The sequence below is a fragment of the Sycon ciliatum genome, chromosome 9 (assembly GCF_964019385.1).
Source record: "Sycon ciliatum chromosome 9, ocSycCili1.1, whole genome shotgun sequence".
NCBI classification, from domain to species: domain Eukaryota; kingdom Metazoa; phylum Porifera; class Calcarea; order Leucosolenida; family Sycettidae; genus Sycon; species Sycon ciliatum.
In genome coordinates this window covers 15,090,331-15,108,854 of record NC_088651.1, presented here as the reverse complement: position 1 = coordinate 15,108,854, position 18,524 = coordinate 15,090,331, and the positions used below count along the sequence as shown (strand labels likewise).

The 18,524-nt window shown below is 47.8% G+C and overlaps 1 protein-coding gene across 1 annotated transcript; it reads right to left on the bottom strand.

Annotated features, from left to right (window-relative positions):
- Positions 1-2,485: 2,485 nt before the first annotated feature.
- LOC135824690 (uncharacterized) lies at positions 2,486-18,426 on the bottom strand. Its single transcript, XM_065337399.1, has 4 exons — positions 18,179-18,426; positions 13,620-15,120; positions 7,820-7,924; positions 2,486-3,073 (listed from the first exon to the last, which is right to left on the bottom strand). Exons 1-4 carry the CDS (start codon positions 18,241-18,243, stop codon positions 2,936-2,938), a joined length of 1,809 nt encoding a protein of 602 aa, XP_065193471.1. The 5' UTR covers positions 18,244-18,426; the 3' UTR covers positions 2,486-2,935.
- Positions 18,427-18,524: the final 98 nt, after the last annotated feature.

The following is an 18,524-nucleotide window of genomic DNA, read 5'->3' as shown; positions in this document are numbered from 1 at the left end:
TGAGCGATCGATTTGCGCCAGGATACCAAATGTATGGAGTACATGTACGTGTCATGTACATGGAGTTGATGGACTTGGCTGTAGTGTTGTTTATTTGTAGTTTCGCTGAGCTACCGCATCAGATAAACCTCTGGTCGCTGTATCTGGAGAGTGGAGAAAGCCATTGTGCAGACAAATTGGTCAAGAGCAGATTTCCTGCCAATACTGCGTTCAATATGCAGCTGAAAATCTGCACAGAATTGACACTCTGAGGATTTGCAAAAATTGCAGCGCGCTAATGCAGTGCAGCTACGCAATGCCGTATGCACCGTGTCTGGAGTACATTGTCATCCACATAGCATGGGCAATGTAGGACCAGTGTATTTTTTTCTTTATAATTTACATCCAAATTACGCTTGCACAATCATCCGATAAATGAACTGTCTGTTGATTGTGCAAATCGTATGAATGAATTACATGTGACGTGCGACACCAATTGCCCCGAAGTGCTGCACGCGCCGTATATGACGGGGAACAAGTTGTCCTTCTAAAGCTGATGATTAGTAGGACTGCTGCTGCCTTGGCCTGGCTGAAGCTTACATCGTGTTGCAATGGTGCAGCAAACCTGTTAATTGGCTGCATGCATCCGGTCCCGCGGCGCAACATGCCCGGGTGCGGGTGCCGTCTCGGCTGAGTGCGTATGCTATTTTCTTGGATGCTTCATCTACATGGGGTAGATAACTGTAATCTCCTCCTGGTGATGTGTCTTTGTAGTACCCGTATTCCAATTAGCTTCAGCCTGTGAAGGGTTACATCTTTCGCATTTATTTCGACTAATTTGTACGCGTTGCTATGGTGGTTGCTATGGGCGTAATTTGAATTTGGCTAATTGGAATACCAAAAAAATTGGTCAAGTGATGGAAGCTCTCTATTGGCTATCATCTGTGGAAATTTGAAAGACCCTGAACGAAATTGATTTTCACCTTGTTCTAGTTGGTTTTGAATTTCCCGGTTTTGTGCCACTGGCCTGCATCAAAACTGTTCCAGAAAAAGTGCCAACAAGCGCACTTCAAACGATCATAACTCTTGACCGTCTGGTCGGATTTAGACAAACCTCATATATTTCCCGGCTAGTTTATCCTACTCTTTCCAATGAGAGTAAAATCGAGGAGATCGGAGCAACTTTCAAAATCGTCCGAACACCCTACTAATATTAACCGGTGTGCCCACTTCATTCCTGATGATGGTCATGACCGAAACGTTGAAATAAAATATTTTTCTGGTGAAAAGCAGTGATTTGAGTGTGAGCCAGTGTTGCTCACAACCAATATTTAGAATCAACTCGTAAAAACTCCAAGTCAATCTCCAATTTACACAAACCTCGTTTATTCAACATAATCATAATATTATCCTATCCAATAAAAACAGTTTATAAAAACGTTTATAAAAACAGCTTTTTAGGATCGGACCCAGTCCGCATAACCAAGAGAGCTAGCTCCCTTGGCTGCTGTTGGAATATGCAAGAATGGGCCTTCCAGATTAGGTCTAACAAGGAGAAGTGGCTATAGTAGGGAGGTTCAGTTCCCACGTAACGGAAACGCGTACGTGGGCAAGAGTACATAATGTACTTATGTACTCTTGACGTGGGTGATCCACGTAAAGTGGATGAAGGGCATCCACGTACCAACGTTGTGCTTAGTCACACGGAACAAACAAAAGCATGAAGCGAAAGGCCCAAATCTGGTCAAAGACGAAGCTACCAGGGCCTAAGAAGCTCATCCAATATTTTGATTTCGTGCTTCGGAAACTTCTTCAGCTGAGCACCCTCACAGCTCGCACAACGCGCTCCATTCTGATTTTCACCCACGTTCTGGCGGAACGTGGGTGAGCCTCCATACACGGTGTGTCGTGAATCAGAAAACGTCTGCACTTGGGTCACTGAGTATCACGTGGTACACACACGTAAAGTACCCACGGATTACGTGGGACTAAACCTCCTTACTTATGAAAAGAACACCGGTAACCATGGAGACAGACCACACTCTCATATAGATACTGGTTATAAATAGACCGAATAAGGAAAATGATCTGATAGCCTATGAAGAGTAAAAGAAATTAAACCAATGACAACAAATACTCGTCCAGGACACGAGTTGTCATAGAAACACAAATAACAGCTGTCCACTAATTTTGTTGTTGGAGATTGAGTAGGAGTTTTTAGTGGTTGATTCTAAATACAATACATGAGGAGGCCGAGGGTTTATGACCAATAAAAACTATTATAAAAACCGAGGTCCCCCGAGGTACATAAGTGCGTGAAATAGAGCTGAATGAAGAAAACCGTAAGTGCTTGAGATAGCATAAAGAAAAACTGTGGCTGCACATGCAGCCATGAGACTGCAATAACACACTGATACATACCAGCCCTCCCCACCTTGCTACCCCGCACACAGACACACTGTAACAAACACGCACGTCTACACGGCACACGCACGTGGGGACGCACACACACACACACATGCACACGACCCAAACAGGAGATTCTTCATGTATAATGCCATGCAAAGCATTGCCCACCATACTTTACGAAGTCAGTTGTGAAACAAACAAAAATGTGTAGGCAAGCTGACGGCCAAAGCACAGCATTGCAAACATGACGGATTGCAATTTGCAGACCACGCTATGCACGCAGTGAAAACAGAATGTAATTCCTTAAAAAAAAAGAGGCAAGCAAAGACGTGGCACCAGAAACCAGAAACTTGCAGAAAGTCGCATATCCAACAGATAGAGAAGTGAACAGCAAGCTGGTACGGCCCACACAAGACAAAGCTGACCGGATACTCATCCGAGGATCACAAGTGGCTAATCCTTTTCAATGAGTAACATGTAGGTATACGTTACACGCATGGATAACATCTGCGGCGTACCATCTCATCTCATGCATATCCCACAAGTATCACACATGCATATCCCACAAGTTACACACATGCACAGTAGAAGCACAATAGAAGCAATGGAAAAGTACGAAGTGGTTGCTGCAGCATCTCCACACTTCAAATTCAGACTTCAATGTGGTCGTCACGGGATGATACACCTGCAAGATACAAGTGATGCAGAAAGAAAGCAGAAGGTGGTGAGGTAGGCTATGGGACACCACACACGGGTCACGTACATGCTTGTATGTGTAGGGCTAGTGCACACATACACATACAATTATCATTATTAGGCCATGAAAAACATATTGATTGTTTATCGTCAGATTTTCCCGAGAAATCGGGGCGGACGGGAGGTTTTTCATTTTATTTTTTATTATGCATTTATGGCTGTAGGGCAGGTGTTCGCAACCCCAGAGGATAATGGGAAGTGGAACAACCAACGTAACCAAGTCGTTACGTAGAAAAAACGAAGAAAATCAGGCAGCTTATGATCAGTTTCACTTTTCAAGCCCATGGCAACTAAGTTATGGTTCAGTCTGTGGACTTGACCTTCGAAAATCTACGGCCATGCTGATTAGAGGCTGTAGACCGCAGTACATACAGTACATTTACCAGTATTAAAAAATAAAATAATTCGGCGGGGAGGGTGAAAATTTGGGGCGGGCGCGGACGATAAACAATCAATTTTTTACTTGGCCTTAGAGCATTTCCCAAACTGAGAAGTGCAATGAAATCCACTTGCACAGTCCGATCACCAGGTTTAAAAAAAAACTTTATTTATCCGTGACTTTTATTTTCCGCGCTGCACGAAATTTGAGTGTTGAGAGAGAAGATCGTGTGAAAGGCATACCTTGACGTCCATTGTATTCCTTCGTATCGCATCAGCCTTTGCCGAAACTTATCCGTATGGGGTATATTTCTTCCCTGCATTGCGGTTCAAAGTTTGCCCAGCGCTCATGACAATCCTTTGTTTCCGCTTACTTCTCCAGACTGCCATTTCAACGAGATTCTTGTTTTCAAAAGATTCATTTACTGCCAAGACCTTAGCCGCGGCTTCACTGTGACATACTTAAAACAGCCTGGGGCGCAGTAAGTCTTCCTCTCCTCACATCCGGAGTTCATTCGTGTCCGCGCTACCATACTTTCAGGACAGCCAATTTCATATACAGGTCCTCCCTCGTTAGTAGAGAATCTCTGGGCCATCGAAAAAGTTATCTTATAACGAGACTTATCTTGTAGCAGGACTTGCAGCTAAAGGTGAAATAGGCACTACTTCGTACTTACCGGGGCTACCCTCGATACAACATAAATTATCGATGCTTCAACTCGTTATAAGATAATTGAACATCTCCAACATAACTCTTCCTTGGATGCAAAGGATCGTCCATATTCACGAATGCATAGACATAATACGTCTCCTCTTTCTGCTTTATCCTACGTGTTTTGTCCTTGGTCCTGCATGGTCAAAATTATCTTATACTGAGGGTTTGGCATTCCAGGGACCTGGGCAAAGGGTCGTTATAACGGATTTTATGTACTAACGGATTATTTTGTAACCGGACCTGTAAACAGTTGTATAGACCACGTTTCGCCAGGGGATTTCAGATTTCTATTTACTAACGGGGTTTATGTACTAACCGGACTCGTTATAATGAGGGAGCACATGTAGCCTGTTTTTTTTTCTTCTCGCGTGTTTTAGACTTGAAACACTATGCCTGGCAGGCGCAGCCATGGTGCAGACCTCCACCCCGAGCGTTCATGTGGTCCCTGTGGCATCATGGAGCGAATGCACTTGACGGGAAGTACACCCACAACACGTCAATCAGCAACTGGCAACAAATAATCTTTGCACCATGGGCAACCGACAGGTACCCGCATGCACAGCAGGTGCATAGCCAGGATAGTGAACAGGGGGGGGTTCCACGACTTTCCCCACACAAAAGTACATGTACCGTAAAGTACCGCCAGAGCGCCCCGTCTCGCGAGAGCGCCCCACATTGATTTTACAGCCAAGGGAAGAAAATCGTATGGCAGAATGTACGATGTGAGAACCTTCGTGTACTAAGGTCACACTTGGTATGCTTTTATGTGGAGCTCGAAGGTAAACTGGGAACGGATTGACTGCACAATGTGCAATGTTTGTACAAGGTCCGTGTCGTATGACCTGCAGACAGGAATCCACCTCCACAAGGCGGCCACGAAAGGACGAGATGGTGGGGCGCTCTGGCGGTACTTTACGGTACATGCACTGAAGTGTTTGATCCGCGATACGGCGTGGGGAGGGGGGGGGGGGGAACAAAATTAGCCCCATATTTGACGCTGAAAATCAATCAGTGAATGGCAAACCTCCAACCAGGTAGTAGTAATATTTATTACTCCCTGTTTCCAACTAATGATGAGCTTAGGGGCCGGTCACACTGAGGGAAATTTTGAAAAAAGTCCGTGGTTACCATGGACATTTGCCGCTGAGCGGGAGATTGGAGAGACTTAATCCACTCGATGAAAATCAGCTCGAAACCTCGACTAGAAGTTTCATTGCAAAATGGCCAATGATCAGACAAAAAGTTGAAAATAGTCACCTGCAGTAGTACAAACCCTACTACTGTACTTCCTAGTCTGAACAAGGTTTTTTTCTACTGTGTGCGCCATTGTGCAGAGTTGCACAAGTGATCAGCGGTCCGCGTTTTACGGTCTCTCTCGAACCAGCTGCGAACCACGATCGAAGTTTTCGAGGGAGGTGCTTTGGCACCCAAAGCACCCCCCCCCCCCTGCCTAAGCCCCTGCACGGGACGTGCAGGGTCATGCATGTATTAGCTGGCCCTTGCAAGAAATCCCTTACACGCAGCAGCACCAACAGCAGCAGCAACAGCAGCAGCACCAACAGCAGCAGCAGCACCAACAACAGCAGCAGCAGCAGCAGCACCAACAGCAGCAGCAGCAGCACCAGCAGCAGCAATGTGAACACACCATTTGTCCGGCATCGACAATGCTCCATGGCTGATTGCGATGCCAATGCAATTACTACTACACACGATCCACCCCCACAAGCTGACTCGATGCCATTGCAGGATGGGCAGGATATGAAGGATACAGTGGTGTCCTCCAAGCGCTATACTATAGCCAGCTGACCAGCGGCCGTAAGCAGCACTGTGGCAAATGCCATGCGCCAATGGAGCTTGAGCCATTGCGAAAGGCTGCAAATTACAAGGTCGTGGTAGCAAAGCTGAAGGATGGCGGCATCACTGTTTCGGAGGACACACCCTACTGTACCAAGTGCTACAAGGTGTACCTGGCCTTGGTTACAGTAGACAGCTACGCAAGTACAGACCACCAGCCAAACGCCATTACCCTAGCACAGCGGGACATACACACGGCTTTAGCAGCAGCACTCGTGCTCGCTGGAGAGCAACTGCTCTCAAAGAGTGCAGTTTTACTGGTCACACTCCACGACCATTTCATGCGCCACGCTGCCACTGACACACACTAGCAGGCAAAATGGCTTCTCGGCCAGATAGTGGAAGTGCTAGCAGAACACGCTGCGGTCGTATACCCCAACGTGAAAACAATGTGGCATCACGTTCCTCCGCAGAGGATGCAACACGCAACAGGCCTTACATGATGCCTTTTCCGCCCAGGGCTGCACTGCAATGTCACACGACAAGCTTGCCACAGACATGCCTGTTGTAAAAACCACAGGACAGAATCGGAAAATGGAGTTTCGGCAATGGCCGGGCAGGTGCACATGATGATCAGGACACAGGCTGGTCACATTATCGGAAAGGAGTTTGAGGACGGCACAGCCAGAAACGAACTAAACTTCAACAAGGTCACACAGTCAGTACATTTTTTTCTCACTTCGTATTTTTTTCTGTTTGGCGCGCATGAGCAGTGCTGAAACCGAGACCCTTGGTCGGTTGAGCTGCTCTTGCCCTGCTTCCACTGCTTCGGCTGCCATCGCTATGTGTATCCCTGTGCGTTTTTGGTGGTGTTTGCACCATGATGGTTTGTGGCTATTTTGTAAATAAATAAAAAATAAATAAATCCACATCTGTGGTCTTGGATTTGGGTGGCACTTTATGGTGAAGCGACACACATCCCAACAGCAATGCCACGTCTCGGAGCGATACACGTCTGGACCTCAATGCTGCATGCTGCGAAGCCACAGTGTGTGTTTCCACAGCAGCTGGTGTTGGCAGATGTAGTGGAGACATACGGTCACTCGACGACCCTTCTCGCCACACTGTCACGGTTCGGCATTACAGCGGGAAGGGACACCTATGCTCGCTACAAGATGACCATCATCAAGCAGAGGCAGGAGCGTGGTATTCAGAATGAGCTGATGCTCAGCAGCTTTCGCGGTGCATCGATTGACAACATTGACGATTGACAACATCGATAAGGATATGAAGTGGAAACGCATGTATTGCAATGATGCCGAGCGGGGATTCCACGGCACATCGGTACAGCAAATTAACCCACGACCTAGAGCTGCCATGCACACCGAACAGCCCGAAGTTGAGCCAAGCAAAGTACTTCCTTTCACATGCTTTGAGTCGATGGACAGCATCCAAGAGCCACCTTGCACGGTGCGCACGGATACGAACACAACGAGAGACACCTAGCGCCCACAGACTACAGAATGGTGAGTAATCATTGACTCCTGCGTCAACCCTGAAGTTACCGTACAACAGCAAGAAAGTGAGACGAGGCGCATACTTCCGTACAGTACACAGCACAAGTGACGTGCCATAATTCAGAGAATCTGCCCACTCAGGACACAAGCATTCAGGATGGTGTTAAGGACTGGTACGACCCGCATCAACTAAGCCTGAGCAACATGGCAATCACAGACAACGACGAGAAGTGCATTTTTTAAGGAAGTAAAGGGTGAAGCTTTTGCTCACCTTTCCCAAACCGATGGCACTGACAGCCTGAAGGACTTCGTGCAGGAGCAAGGCGGTGAACAACTGGAGCAGCACATGTTGTCTATCCTGGAGTCCTCGACAAGCCTGCGGAAACACCATGTACACACACACACACACACACACACACACACACACACACACACACACACACGCGCACGCACACACACACACCCGCACGCACCCGCCCGCACGCACACACACACACATATACACACACACACACACAGTGACACACACACACAAGTGCTGAGGTATTTTAGAACGGTTCACAAATGCACTACAATAGTTCAGACACCAGAACTGAACAAGTTTTATCACTTTGTATATTTTTAGTGGCTGCTGGGCTAGTTTTCCAGATGACAACAATAAAATAACGTAAAATCCAGCCAGAGCGCCCCGTCTCTCCCATGCGCCACTCCCTGACTTTTTGTCAGGGAAGTGGTTGATAGTGATTGTACCCTCGTATGACTCGGTGATACAGTACTGTGCTGCAGACGAGCGCTCGACCCGGTTGGAAATGTACGCAACAGTGCCCACCCTCTTGACCAGGGATCACACAGACCCTGAGTTTTGATGGGTTTGTACGACTCCTGGCTCTTGGCCTTTGGTATGTATAAAAATTATCGAAATGATATAAATTCATTCACAGCCATCGGCTTAGCCGCGCTGGAATGCTCAAATTATTACTATCACAGGGCAGACAGTTACAGTGGAGATGGGATATAACGACCTTCTATAGAACGACAGATCGAGTTAAGCGACAAAATTCTGTTTGCCCAAGTCGTTTAGCAAGTCCTTTCAGTTTCTGTACATTATAGATCGGGTATAACGACCTCTAAAATAACGACAGCTCGAATTTACTGACACTTTTTTGGTGCCCGAAGACCTGAAAATTAGGGGTGAAACGGTTCGGGTAAGGAACTGTTTTTGGAACCGCCAGCTGAAAAGAATCGGGTACCCGTTCCGTCAAATTTCGAACCGAAACTCGAAAAATCTTGTTCTTGTACAAATACATGTAAACGTCAAGTCTACTCAAGATTTTAATGTCTTACCTTTAGGCCTACTTACCTTACGATCCCCACTCTTCCAAAGAGTTCTCTTGTCATTATCTTCTTCACACTTGGACTCTCCGATGTCTCATTCTTGCTCGTAAAAATGTTTTTTCTAAAAAACAATTGTCGCGAACGCATTTTGTCGGTCTGGACAAAAGAGTCCATGGAACCGATACCCTAACCGTGGGAAACAATGCTGGCATTCGGGTACCCGAACATGAAAAACATGGAACCGTTTCACCCCTACTGAAAATGCCTCAAATAATTATAACGACTTTGCTCTAGTACCAGGCGGAGTGGCATGCATGGGACATGTCTGTGTGACATTTGCGGACCTCTGAGCCACTCCACGCGTGCTGGTCATTGCACATAATAGTCATAAAATCATTGTAGCCGCAGTGCAGCGGTGTAGTTGCTATGCATGACTTTTGGCTCGATCTACTTGTACGCATGCAAGATACATGCACATACATGTACAATGTACTTGAAGTACACATCTGGAATCCATTATGCAATCGGCATTCTAGTATGCACATGCGTATCTGCAATACATTTCTGTCATTTTGATATGTACGTAAATAGCACTACAAATGTAATGTGAAGATCGGGTTCAGTGAGAGATCGAATGTAGCGACGTTTTGTTTTCTCCCGAAGGAGTGTCGTTATATCCAATCTCCGCTGTATGTACGTTACTGAGGTTTATATCATAATGGCTGCCTCGTGTCCGTGCGCACCTTCTGGCAGCTGCAATTCGTCTACTTCTCGACTCGAGCCAACGAAATAATTAGAAAAATAGGGCAGTTTTTTTTCTACTTTTTTGCCTCTTCACAAAAAAACTCGAGTAATCGACAATGACGTCATTGGTTCAAGTGGCTTTTTGGGTGGCCTCGCTGCTCGCGCTGAACACCCACATGGATTTTTTCGTGAATTGTTTGGTTTGAAGTTTTCAGTTTTTGTTGTTGGCAGTTGTTTCCTTTTCCATCCAGTGCAGTTTCTGAGTTCCAATGTCCCTGTCTGTGTTCGGCCATGAAAACCTGTGCTGTGTTTGGTTGCCATCACAAAATCACAAAGCCGGCAGGAAAAGCAGCGAAGGCATTTCGTTTTATCGCTTGCCTCTCAAAAATAAGCCCTTGCTGCAGAAATGGCTTGCTGCCATGAAGACCAGGGTTCTAGCCAAAGGGGGTGGCGGGGGTTGGGGGGCGCAGCGCCCCCCTACTCCGTTTGCGCGCCCCCCTGTGAAAAAGTGCCGCCCCCTACTCATTTTCCGATTTTTGTGTTTTTTCACGCCATTCAACGAAAATACAGTTGATAGTTACTACTAGAGGGTTCATAAGGCACATTAGGGAGGGGTGAAGTCGGGGTTCATCCCGTATGTTGCATTTTGCATGGCAAGACAATTTTGGACAATGGAAAAAATGGGTCATGGGGTAACTTTATCCCATGCCCCCCCCCCCCCCCCCCCCCTACTATTTTGACCTGGCTAGAACCCTGAAGACAGATTCTCTTCGCGTGAATGTGCACACCCGTGTGTGCAGTGTTCACTTCGAGGGAGGCAAGCGCAAGGGAAAGACCGATATTCCTTCTGTGTTCTCCTTTCGGAAGGCGTAGTCCAAGCGCAAGGCACCTAGTGTGCGTCTTGCCCTGTCGCCGAAAAAGCGCAAGCAACCTGTGCCTGCGGATGTTTCTGACGAGATAGACCCACTATCTCCAGCTGTGGAGGATCGTGGAGAGGAGGATCCTGGAGAAACGATCGACAACCTCCGCAAGAAACTCTTAGCAATGGAGGCGCGTGTAGACCAGTTAGAGTCACAGAATGCGCGCAGCTGCGCAAGAGCAATGCTCTTACATACGAACTCATTGAGCATGACGACTCACTGGTTCGCTTCTACACTGGACTTCCTGATGCGTTGTCATTCTGTGAGCTGCACTCTTTTGTTGAGGATTGTGTCGATGGCCTTGTTCACTGGCATGGGGCAAAAACATGACGTGGCAGTACACGCAAGCATCGCCGTGCACTATCGGCAAAGGATGAGCTTCTGATGACATTGATGAAGCTGAGGCAGGACCCCCCATATGCAGATTTGACGCAGCGGTTCAATAGTGACATCTCTACAGTCTCACGGACAGTGACGACATGGATATTATTTCTTGATAAGAAACTCCGTGCGGTGAACTGGTGGCCTAGCCGGTAGCAAGTGGATGCCACAATGCCGGAGCACTTTAAAGATCGCTACCCGTCCACCCGTTGCATTATCGACTGTACTGAGTTCGAAGTTGAGAAGCCATCCGACCCCGACTCCCAGCGAGTGGCATGGTCCTCCTATAAGAACCGGAACACATTCAAGGCTCTTGTAGGTATGTACATTTGTTGAGTTGCTTGCCTCACTATTACCTCGTTGTTGGCAGAGTAAAGTCGTATACATGTATTTCCAGGTGTTCTTTTCCCTTACGAGTAGAGCACATGTACTTTGATATGATGTGTGATATGATGTGCGAGACAGCGTGATCGGTGCATTTCAACTTCAGTATCCTGATTCATGTTTTTTTGTCCCACCTCTCCTTTGTTTGCCAGGTATTACACCAGGTGGTGCTATTTCGTATGTATCGCCCCTGTTTGGTGGTTCAGTTTCGGATAAGGAGGCTCTCTGCTGTCAGCAACACAACCTACGTCACCATCCACACCGAATTCCGAACGCAGATCAGTTGGCTACGTTAATGCAACCCCCGACTCATCACACCGGCACCGTCGTCGCCATGGTCACCATCACTACCAAGACGTGCCCGACCACCAACACCACCACCAAGACGCTCTTCCGTCTCACCATCTCCACACTCGCCAACACCACCCTCTATCACCTCATCGCCACCCCTCCTGCCATGTCCGCCACCTCCATCACTGGCAGCAGCAGCAGCAAGCCCCATGTCGGAATCATCCGTTGAGGTGCCTTGCATGCCTGAACTTAGTTGTACAAATTGCAGAAGGCGGTGTGATCTTGGGCACAGACGATGCACCACAGGATGCATTCTAATCACCTTGGCCTTCATCAAGTTGGCGATCATCATTGCTACATGCATTAAGGTGATGCTGCTGTAACTCTGTGTGGGTGCGTGCATGTGTGGAGCTTTATTGCTAGTGATAGCGTGCTTTGCCCGTATATGTGGCTCATCGCCACCCCTCCTGCCATGTCCACCTCCATCACTGGGAGCAGCAGCAGCAAGCCCCATGCCGGAATCATCCGTTGAGGTGCCGTGCATACCTGAACTTAGTTGTACGAATTGCAGAAGGCGGTGTGATCTTGGGCACAGACGATGCACCACAGGATGCATCATAATCACCTTGGCCATCATCAAGTTGGCGATCATCACCACGACGCTCTCCCGTCTCACCATCTCCACACTCGCCAACACCACCCTCTATCACCTCATCGCCACCCCTCCTGCCATGTCTGCCATCTCCATCACTGGCAGCAGCAGCAGCAAGCCCCATGTCGGAATCATCCGTTGAGGTGCCCTGCATGCCTGAACTTAGTTGTACGAATTGCAGAAGGCGGTGTGATCTTGGGCACAGACAATGCACCACAGGATGTATCTTGATCACCTTGGCATTCATCAAGTTGGCGATCATCATTGCTACATGCATTAAGGTGATGCTGCTGTAACTCTGTGTGGGTGCGTGCATGTGTGGAGCTTTATTGCTAGTGATAGCGTACTTTGCCCGTATAAGTGGCTCATCGCCACCCCTCCTGCCATGTTCGCCGCCTCCATCACTGGGAGCAGCAGCAGCAAGCCCCATGCCGGAATCATCCGTTGAGGTGCCTTGCATGCCTGAACTTAGTTGTACGAATTGCAGAAGGCGGTGTGATCTTGGGCACAGACGATGCACCACAGGATGCATCCTAATCACCTTGGCCTTCATCAAGTTGGCGATCATCACCACGACGCTCTCCCGTCTCACCATCTCCACACTCGCCAACACCACCCTCTATCACCTCATCGCCACCCCTCCTGCCATGTCTGCCATCTCCATCACTGGCAGCAGCAGCAGCAAGCCCCATGTCGGAATCATCCGTTGAGGTGCCTTGCATGCCTGAACTTAGTTGTACAAATTGCAGAAGGCGGTGTGATATTGGGCACAGACGATGCACCACAGGATGCATCCTAATCACCTTGGCCTTCATCAAGTTGGCGATCATCATTGCTACATGCATTAAGGTGATGCTGCTGAAACTCTGTGTGGTTGCGTGCATGTCTGGAGCTTTATTGCTAGTGATAGTGTGCTTTGCCCGTATAAGTGGCTTGGAACAATAACGATACTCTGTAGAGACATTGATAGTAGGATACAGTGTACCGTATCCTTCATACTGTGTGCATGCCCCCCCCCCCCCCTTAAGAGACATGGAGAATCCTGAGATCATTAACTCCATAGGTGATTGGGGATGCGGGTAGAACTCGATCCACCACGAACAATTCTTCTGTCCAGAAGTCATGGTCACTGATTCAGCCTTCGTACAATAGTCCTTTGTAAAGAACAGAAGAGGAACGTAACAGCGATACAGGAAATTTTCTTCGTGAAATTATTCCAGGCACATGTACTTCTTTTGAACTTTTCATCTCTTTTGCCACCCCTGCGGAGCGCGGCCGCTTTGCCCGCCTTCACGTGATCCTTTCGCATAACCTCTATATAACATAATAATTATTATTATTCTAAGTAATCACTTCACACTAACCTGAAAGTAGAAGTTGTGATTTCGCTTCAGTGAGAATGTGCCGTCATCATCCAATTTGCAGAAGAAGTTGTCCAGCACCTCACATGCATCTGCTGGGGTGATATGCCGAGCTGAATATGGACACTTTATCTCCAGCAGACCTTGTTGTTGAGCAGCGGGCAAGCTACTATCATTCACCAACCCATCAGGGCTGGCACCAGTGAAGCCATTGGCCATGACCATTAGGCCACGCTGTGCCACGAGAACACTGCACTTCTTTACATAGTCTTTTTGCGCAATGGCCTCATTCTGCCTACCCCAGTCTGCGGCAGGAGAGTGAAAGGGCTTGCGGTTCAGCATTTGAATCACTAGTGGTCCGAAGGGGCCCTTACGCTTAACAACGCTTGAAAATATCGAGGCAGTCAGCCTGCCAAAGCGATGCTCCATCCACAGTGCATTGGATGCCTGCCCACGTGTGCGGTACTCCAGTGCATGTATCTGCTGTGGGGACAGTGCCAGCAGTGTCCGGAAGCGGTCACATAGTTTCAAGATGGAGCACTGATCCTTGTTGCTGCCCTTGAATGCTTCAGATGCATGTACAAGGTCAGCTAGCTCCCTCACTGTGTATACTGTAGTACTGGTGCGTGTGGGCTGAACAGCGCTACTCCGTATTGAAGAAACCGTTGACGTTACCGGCGACAATAAGTCGAGAAGCGCTGGGCGTGCGGCCGCAGGACGGGTATTGCTGCCTACAATACCAAACAGCTTCCGCGACTCTACAGTGGAATCCGGGTCCTGCATGTCAGATGGCCGAGGGTCATGGAGTAGCCTGTGCTTCTTCCCTGCGGTGGGTCGCGTGCGCTCACTCTCGGGTTGGGGTGCCGTGAAGTCCATCTGGCTCACAAGCCGCTTGCTTGGCGGTGCATTCCATTTGCACAGCTCACTGGTGGAGCTGGTGCAACCTGTAAATGAACCAAAGCGGGAAAACTCGTCCAGGCCATAGCACACAGCAGCGATGTGCTTGCAAGTAGAATTCGGGGCCGCACCGGCCGGGCACCCACACTCAGTGTACACGATGGTGTTGAAGGACTGGCTGGACTCTTTCTTCAACACCATCTTGACAGCGTAGCGCACCCCAGTCTTCATAGTAGCACGAACATTACACTTGAACAATAGTTCTTCTGCGCATGGAATGACTGCTATGGCACCATTCCGAGCGTAGGCTCTTTTGCACAGTCCGTCGGACTGTTCGCTAAGACTCCGGAAGTCAGCACTGTCCAGGCCATCAACTGCTTTACGAGCAATCAAATATTGCATAACGTAGGGCATTAACAACAACATGCCAACTGACGATGACGCACAAATGTCCTCCAGGCTAGTCCAGCCAGTACTGGGGAAAGTGCGTTGTGATGATGCTAGCTGCTGCTGCTGCTGTTGCTGCTGCTGCTGCTCGGGTTGTTGTGGGTGGCTGTCAGATTGCTCATCAGGTGTAACAGCATGCTGGGAAAAGATCGCCTCAACCCTAAACACACACCCACACAATGGAGGAAAAGCACCTTGAAGAAAACGCTGCCTATATACAGTCTACTCGCGATAAGTCACGCACTTTTAAGTCACGCACTCGCGGTAAGTCACGCACTCGCGGTAAGTCACGCACTTTTTCATCCAGGACACCCATCTCAAGAATTTTTTATTTTTCGGGATTTCGTGGATTTCGTGAATATTTGCGAATGATGTGGTTTTCAATGATGGAGCTTGAATACTGTAAAGGTAAGAATATAATTATGTGCATATTGTATGAGAGCCTTCACCCACGAGAATCCAAGTTTGCCAGTCACAAACCCTTCGAAGCAAAATATACTTCAATAGCCGCTCCTCAATTTTCCCGAACTGGGAACTTCTGTTGCGGACTCCCTGTGGACCAGGCGGATTAGCATCGGCGAGTTTGCCAGCTTCAGCATCCCTCAGCCAGCCGCGGAACATCGCCCCCGGAACATTGTTCAACTTCGCAAATTTTCGAGCGGAGGTTTTTCCACTCTCACGATAGAGACGAACCAAACGCAGTCGATCAGCCACTGTTCGCTGTTCTTTCGTTTTCTTATGAGAAGGCATCGTCAAGCAAAGGGAAACGACGGAAACAGAAGTGCGTCTTGTCAAATCCCTACCAAAACGGCAAAAGTAACGGAACGTCGCTACTTGTCTTTCTCGATCATGCCTTCATATCGATCATGGCTTCACGCTGTGGTAGATCTACGTCTCGTGTACAGCAGTGTACAGTCAGTGTAGACCAGGGAGTAGTACTACAGACAGTGTACCGTGCGCATGCAGCTCAGTGCTTGTACGCGTGTTCAGCACACATGTCCATATGCAGAAGAAAAAATGACGGCTGTACATATGCATGACGCGGTGCATAATGTAAGTCGCGCACTCGCGGTAAGTCGCGCATTTTCTATTCCAGGACACTGTGCGTGACTTATCGCGAGTAGACTGTACCGCTACTTCAAATGTACTACTACTGCGACGTCGACAACAACAAATGGACACAACAAAATATTGCAATGCGCAAGCGATAACTTGTTTTTAATCTGTTTTTCTCATCATGTGGTGTCAACTCGTGTTATGCGTGAGAAACAAAAACTAGTGTTGAAACGATCTCACCGGATACTCGTTAGCTCGCTCGCCAGAAACTCGGCTCGTTTGTGCGGCCAGCTCGTTTGCACTAACGAACACCATACACCGTACTCCGTACACATGGCAATACATGTCGACCGGGGAGTCGTAAAATATTTTACGATTCCCTGGTCGATCGAGAGTCCAGTCCCGCGCAAAGTGAAAGTCACTCGCAGTTTCAGTGACTGTATGCCTGCACGACACTTGAGTTGTTTCAGTTGTCGTTGCAGCTTTGGTGGACTCTACTGATGTCTTGTTCCGCATCTGCTGACCTGTCGCAGGATATGCTTCGGTCACCTCTCCATTCGAGTGAAAGTAAAATAGCGGCTCAGTCGTTTGGAAGTTTTCTCCCGCGATGCAGCGAAGACCAGGGCTACTTGCAATCTTTGCAAAACGGTCTATTCTTAGGCCTCATTTACACGACAACGATTGAAAAACGTTTTTCAATCGTTTTCGAAATGTTTTTGCTGTTTACATGAAAACGATAATTGTGTACACTGCAACACGTTTTTCGGCGCGCAATCGTCACGTGCAAGAATTTGGCCTGGCGCAGGCTGGCGGCGGCATCTTTTGAGTACAGGGCTCGTACTAGTAAAACGTTTTTGCCGTTTACACGAGAACGAAACGGAACGAAAACGATTGAAAAACACTTTGAAGGCCGGTTTTCGTTTGAAACGTTTTAGAAACATTTTTCAGCGTTGTCGTGTAAACGCTCTTATCAAAATCTGTAGAAGCGTATTCTTTTGAAAACGTTTTTCAATCGTTGTCGTGTAAACGAGGCCTTACAAAGGCTACTCGACGACGGCGCTGAAAAGACATCTCGACACCAAACAGCAGTCCGAAGTGAAGCAGCAGCAACCCCAAATGCCGGCGGTGATAATTTGAACCAACTTAAAAAAATCGAACTTAGAAAAAAAATCATATTTGACACATCAATGAAACTTACTTGTCAGCTCCTTGATAGCGTTCTTTTCTTGGAGCACTCCAAGGGTAATTTGGCCGGCTGCAGTCACCCCCATGTAGACTGTAGTGCACTGCACTAGCACTTGAGTGAGATGGTGGAGTACAACCCATATCCTGACCGAGGGGTAGGTAATGTACAGTACAGTACGTAGCACTGGCTACTCAGGCTCAGTGCTAGCTCTTCACTGAAGCTCAAATGCACTTGAGTATGCACTTGAGTATGTCAGTAAAATGTAACAGGTTGGGTCATGGTTCGCTGCTTCTGGTGGTGTACATGGCTGTGGCTAGACTGGGTCTTGTCAGATGACCAATGTACACTGCATGCAGACATGACCTTGGTGAACACATGATCCATGCTCATGTAGCTGTTTGCTTTCTTTTTCATATTTTGTTAATTTACCTATAATCACATTGTCACAACTGCCTGATGAATGCCCATAATTGGACGAAGCGAAAGGAGATGCAAGCTGCAATGAAAGATTGGAGTGGTGTGTGTGTGTGTGTGTGTGTGTGTGTGTGTGTGTGTGTGTGTGTGTGTGTGTGTGTGTGTGTGTGTCTGTGTGGATACATGACTGATGGGGGGGGGGGGGGTCTGGGGGCGCAGCCCCCAGAACGATGCATTTTAACTAGAACGTTGGCAGGCTGGCATAAAATCCTGGCTAGACCTCTGCGCTCGTTTCAACACTAACAAAAACTCTAATGCACAAGACTGGCTGGCAAAGAATACCTTACTACCTTATTGTCCATCATCACTATTCATACGATCGTGTCAAGACTACAGGTCATGTTGACCATAGGTACGATGGTGAGATCGATTCTCAATATTTGGAAATATAATAATTATTATTGTCAAAAAAAGGCTTCAGATGGTACTGAGCTGATTGCACAAGAGTTACAGAGCATCACACTTGGTTCAGAATATTTTATTCAAGCGTGATAGTACTTACCGCTGGATCAGTTCCTCCTTCTTGCCCTTGTCCGACTTGCCATGGTGGGACAGAAACAACTTCATCTCGTCACACTCTCCATGACGACTTTTTCTTCCGACGCAAAACTTTATCCATCACGGCCCCAACAGAATCTTTTGATTGCTCTGGCGATGCAGAGACACTAGTGGAGCTAGCTACCGACTGAGTCTCTTCGGGCATGTCCACTATTACACGAGCGAAGAAGAACGGAAAAAGCGTCCATTCAGAACAAGTAGTTAGTTACAGAACAAAAAAACGCCATTCAAACTGGGTGGCTGACAGATTATGTAAATATCAGCTGCACCCAAACGTGACCATGGTGACC

Excerpts from the sequence above, each read along its gene's own strand:
- LOC135824690 (XM_065337399.1), bottom strand. The coding sequence starts at position 18,243 with ATGAAGTTGTTTCTGTCCCACCATGGCAAGTCGGACAAGGGCAAGAAG. Across the intron at positions 7,925-13,619 it reads ATCACAACTTCTACTTTCAG|GCTTGTCGAGGACTCCAGGA; the intron begins GTTAGTGTGAAG and ends GTGTTTCCGCAG. Across the intron at positions 3,074-7,819 it reads GTGCCATCGGTTTGGGAAAG|GTGTATCATCCCGTGACGAC; the intron begins GTGAGCAAAAGC and ends TGTATCTTGCAG.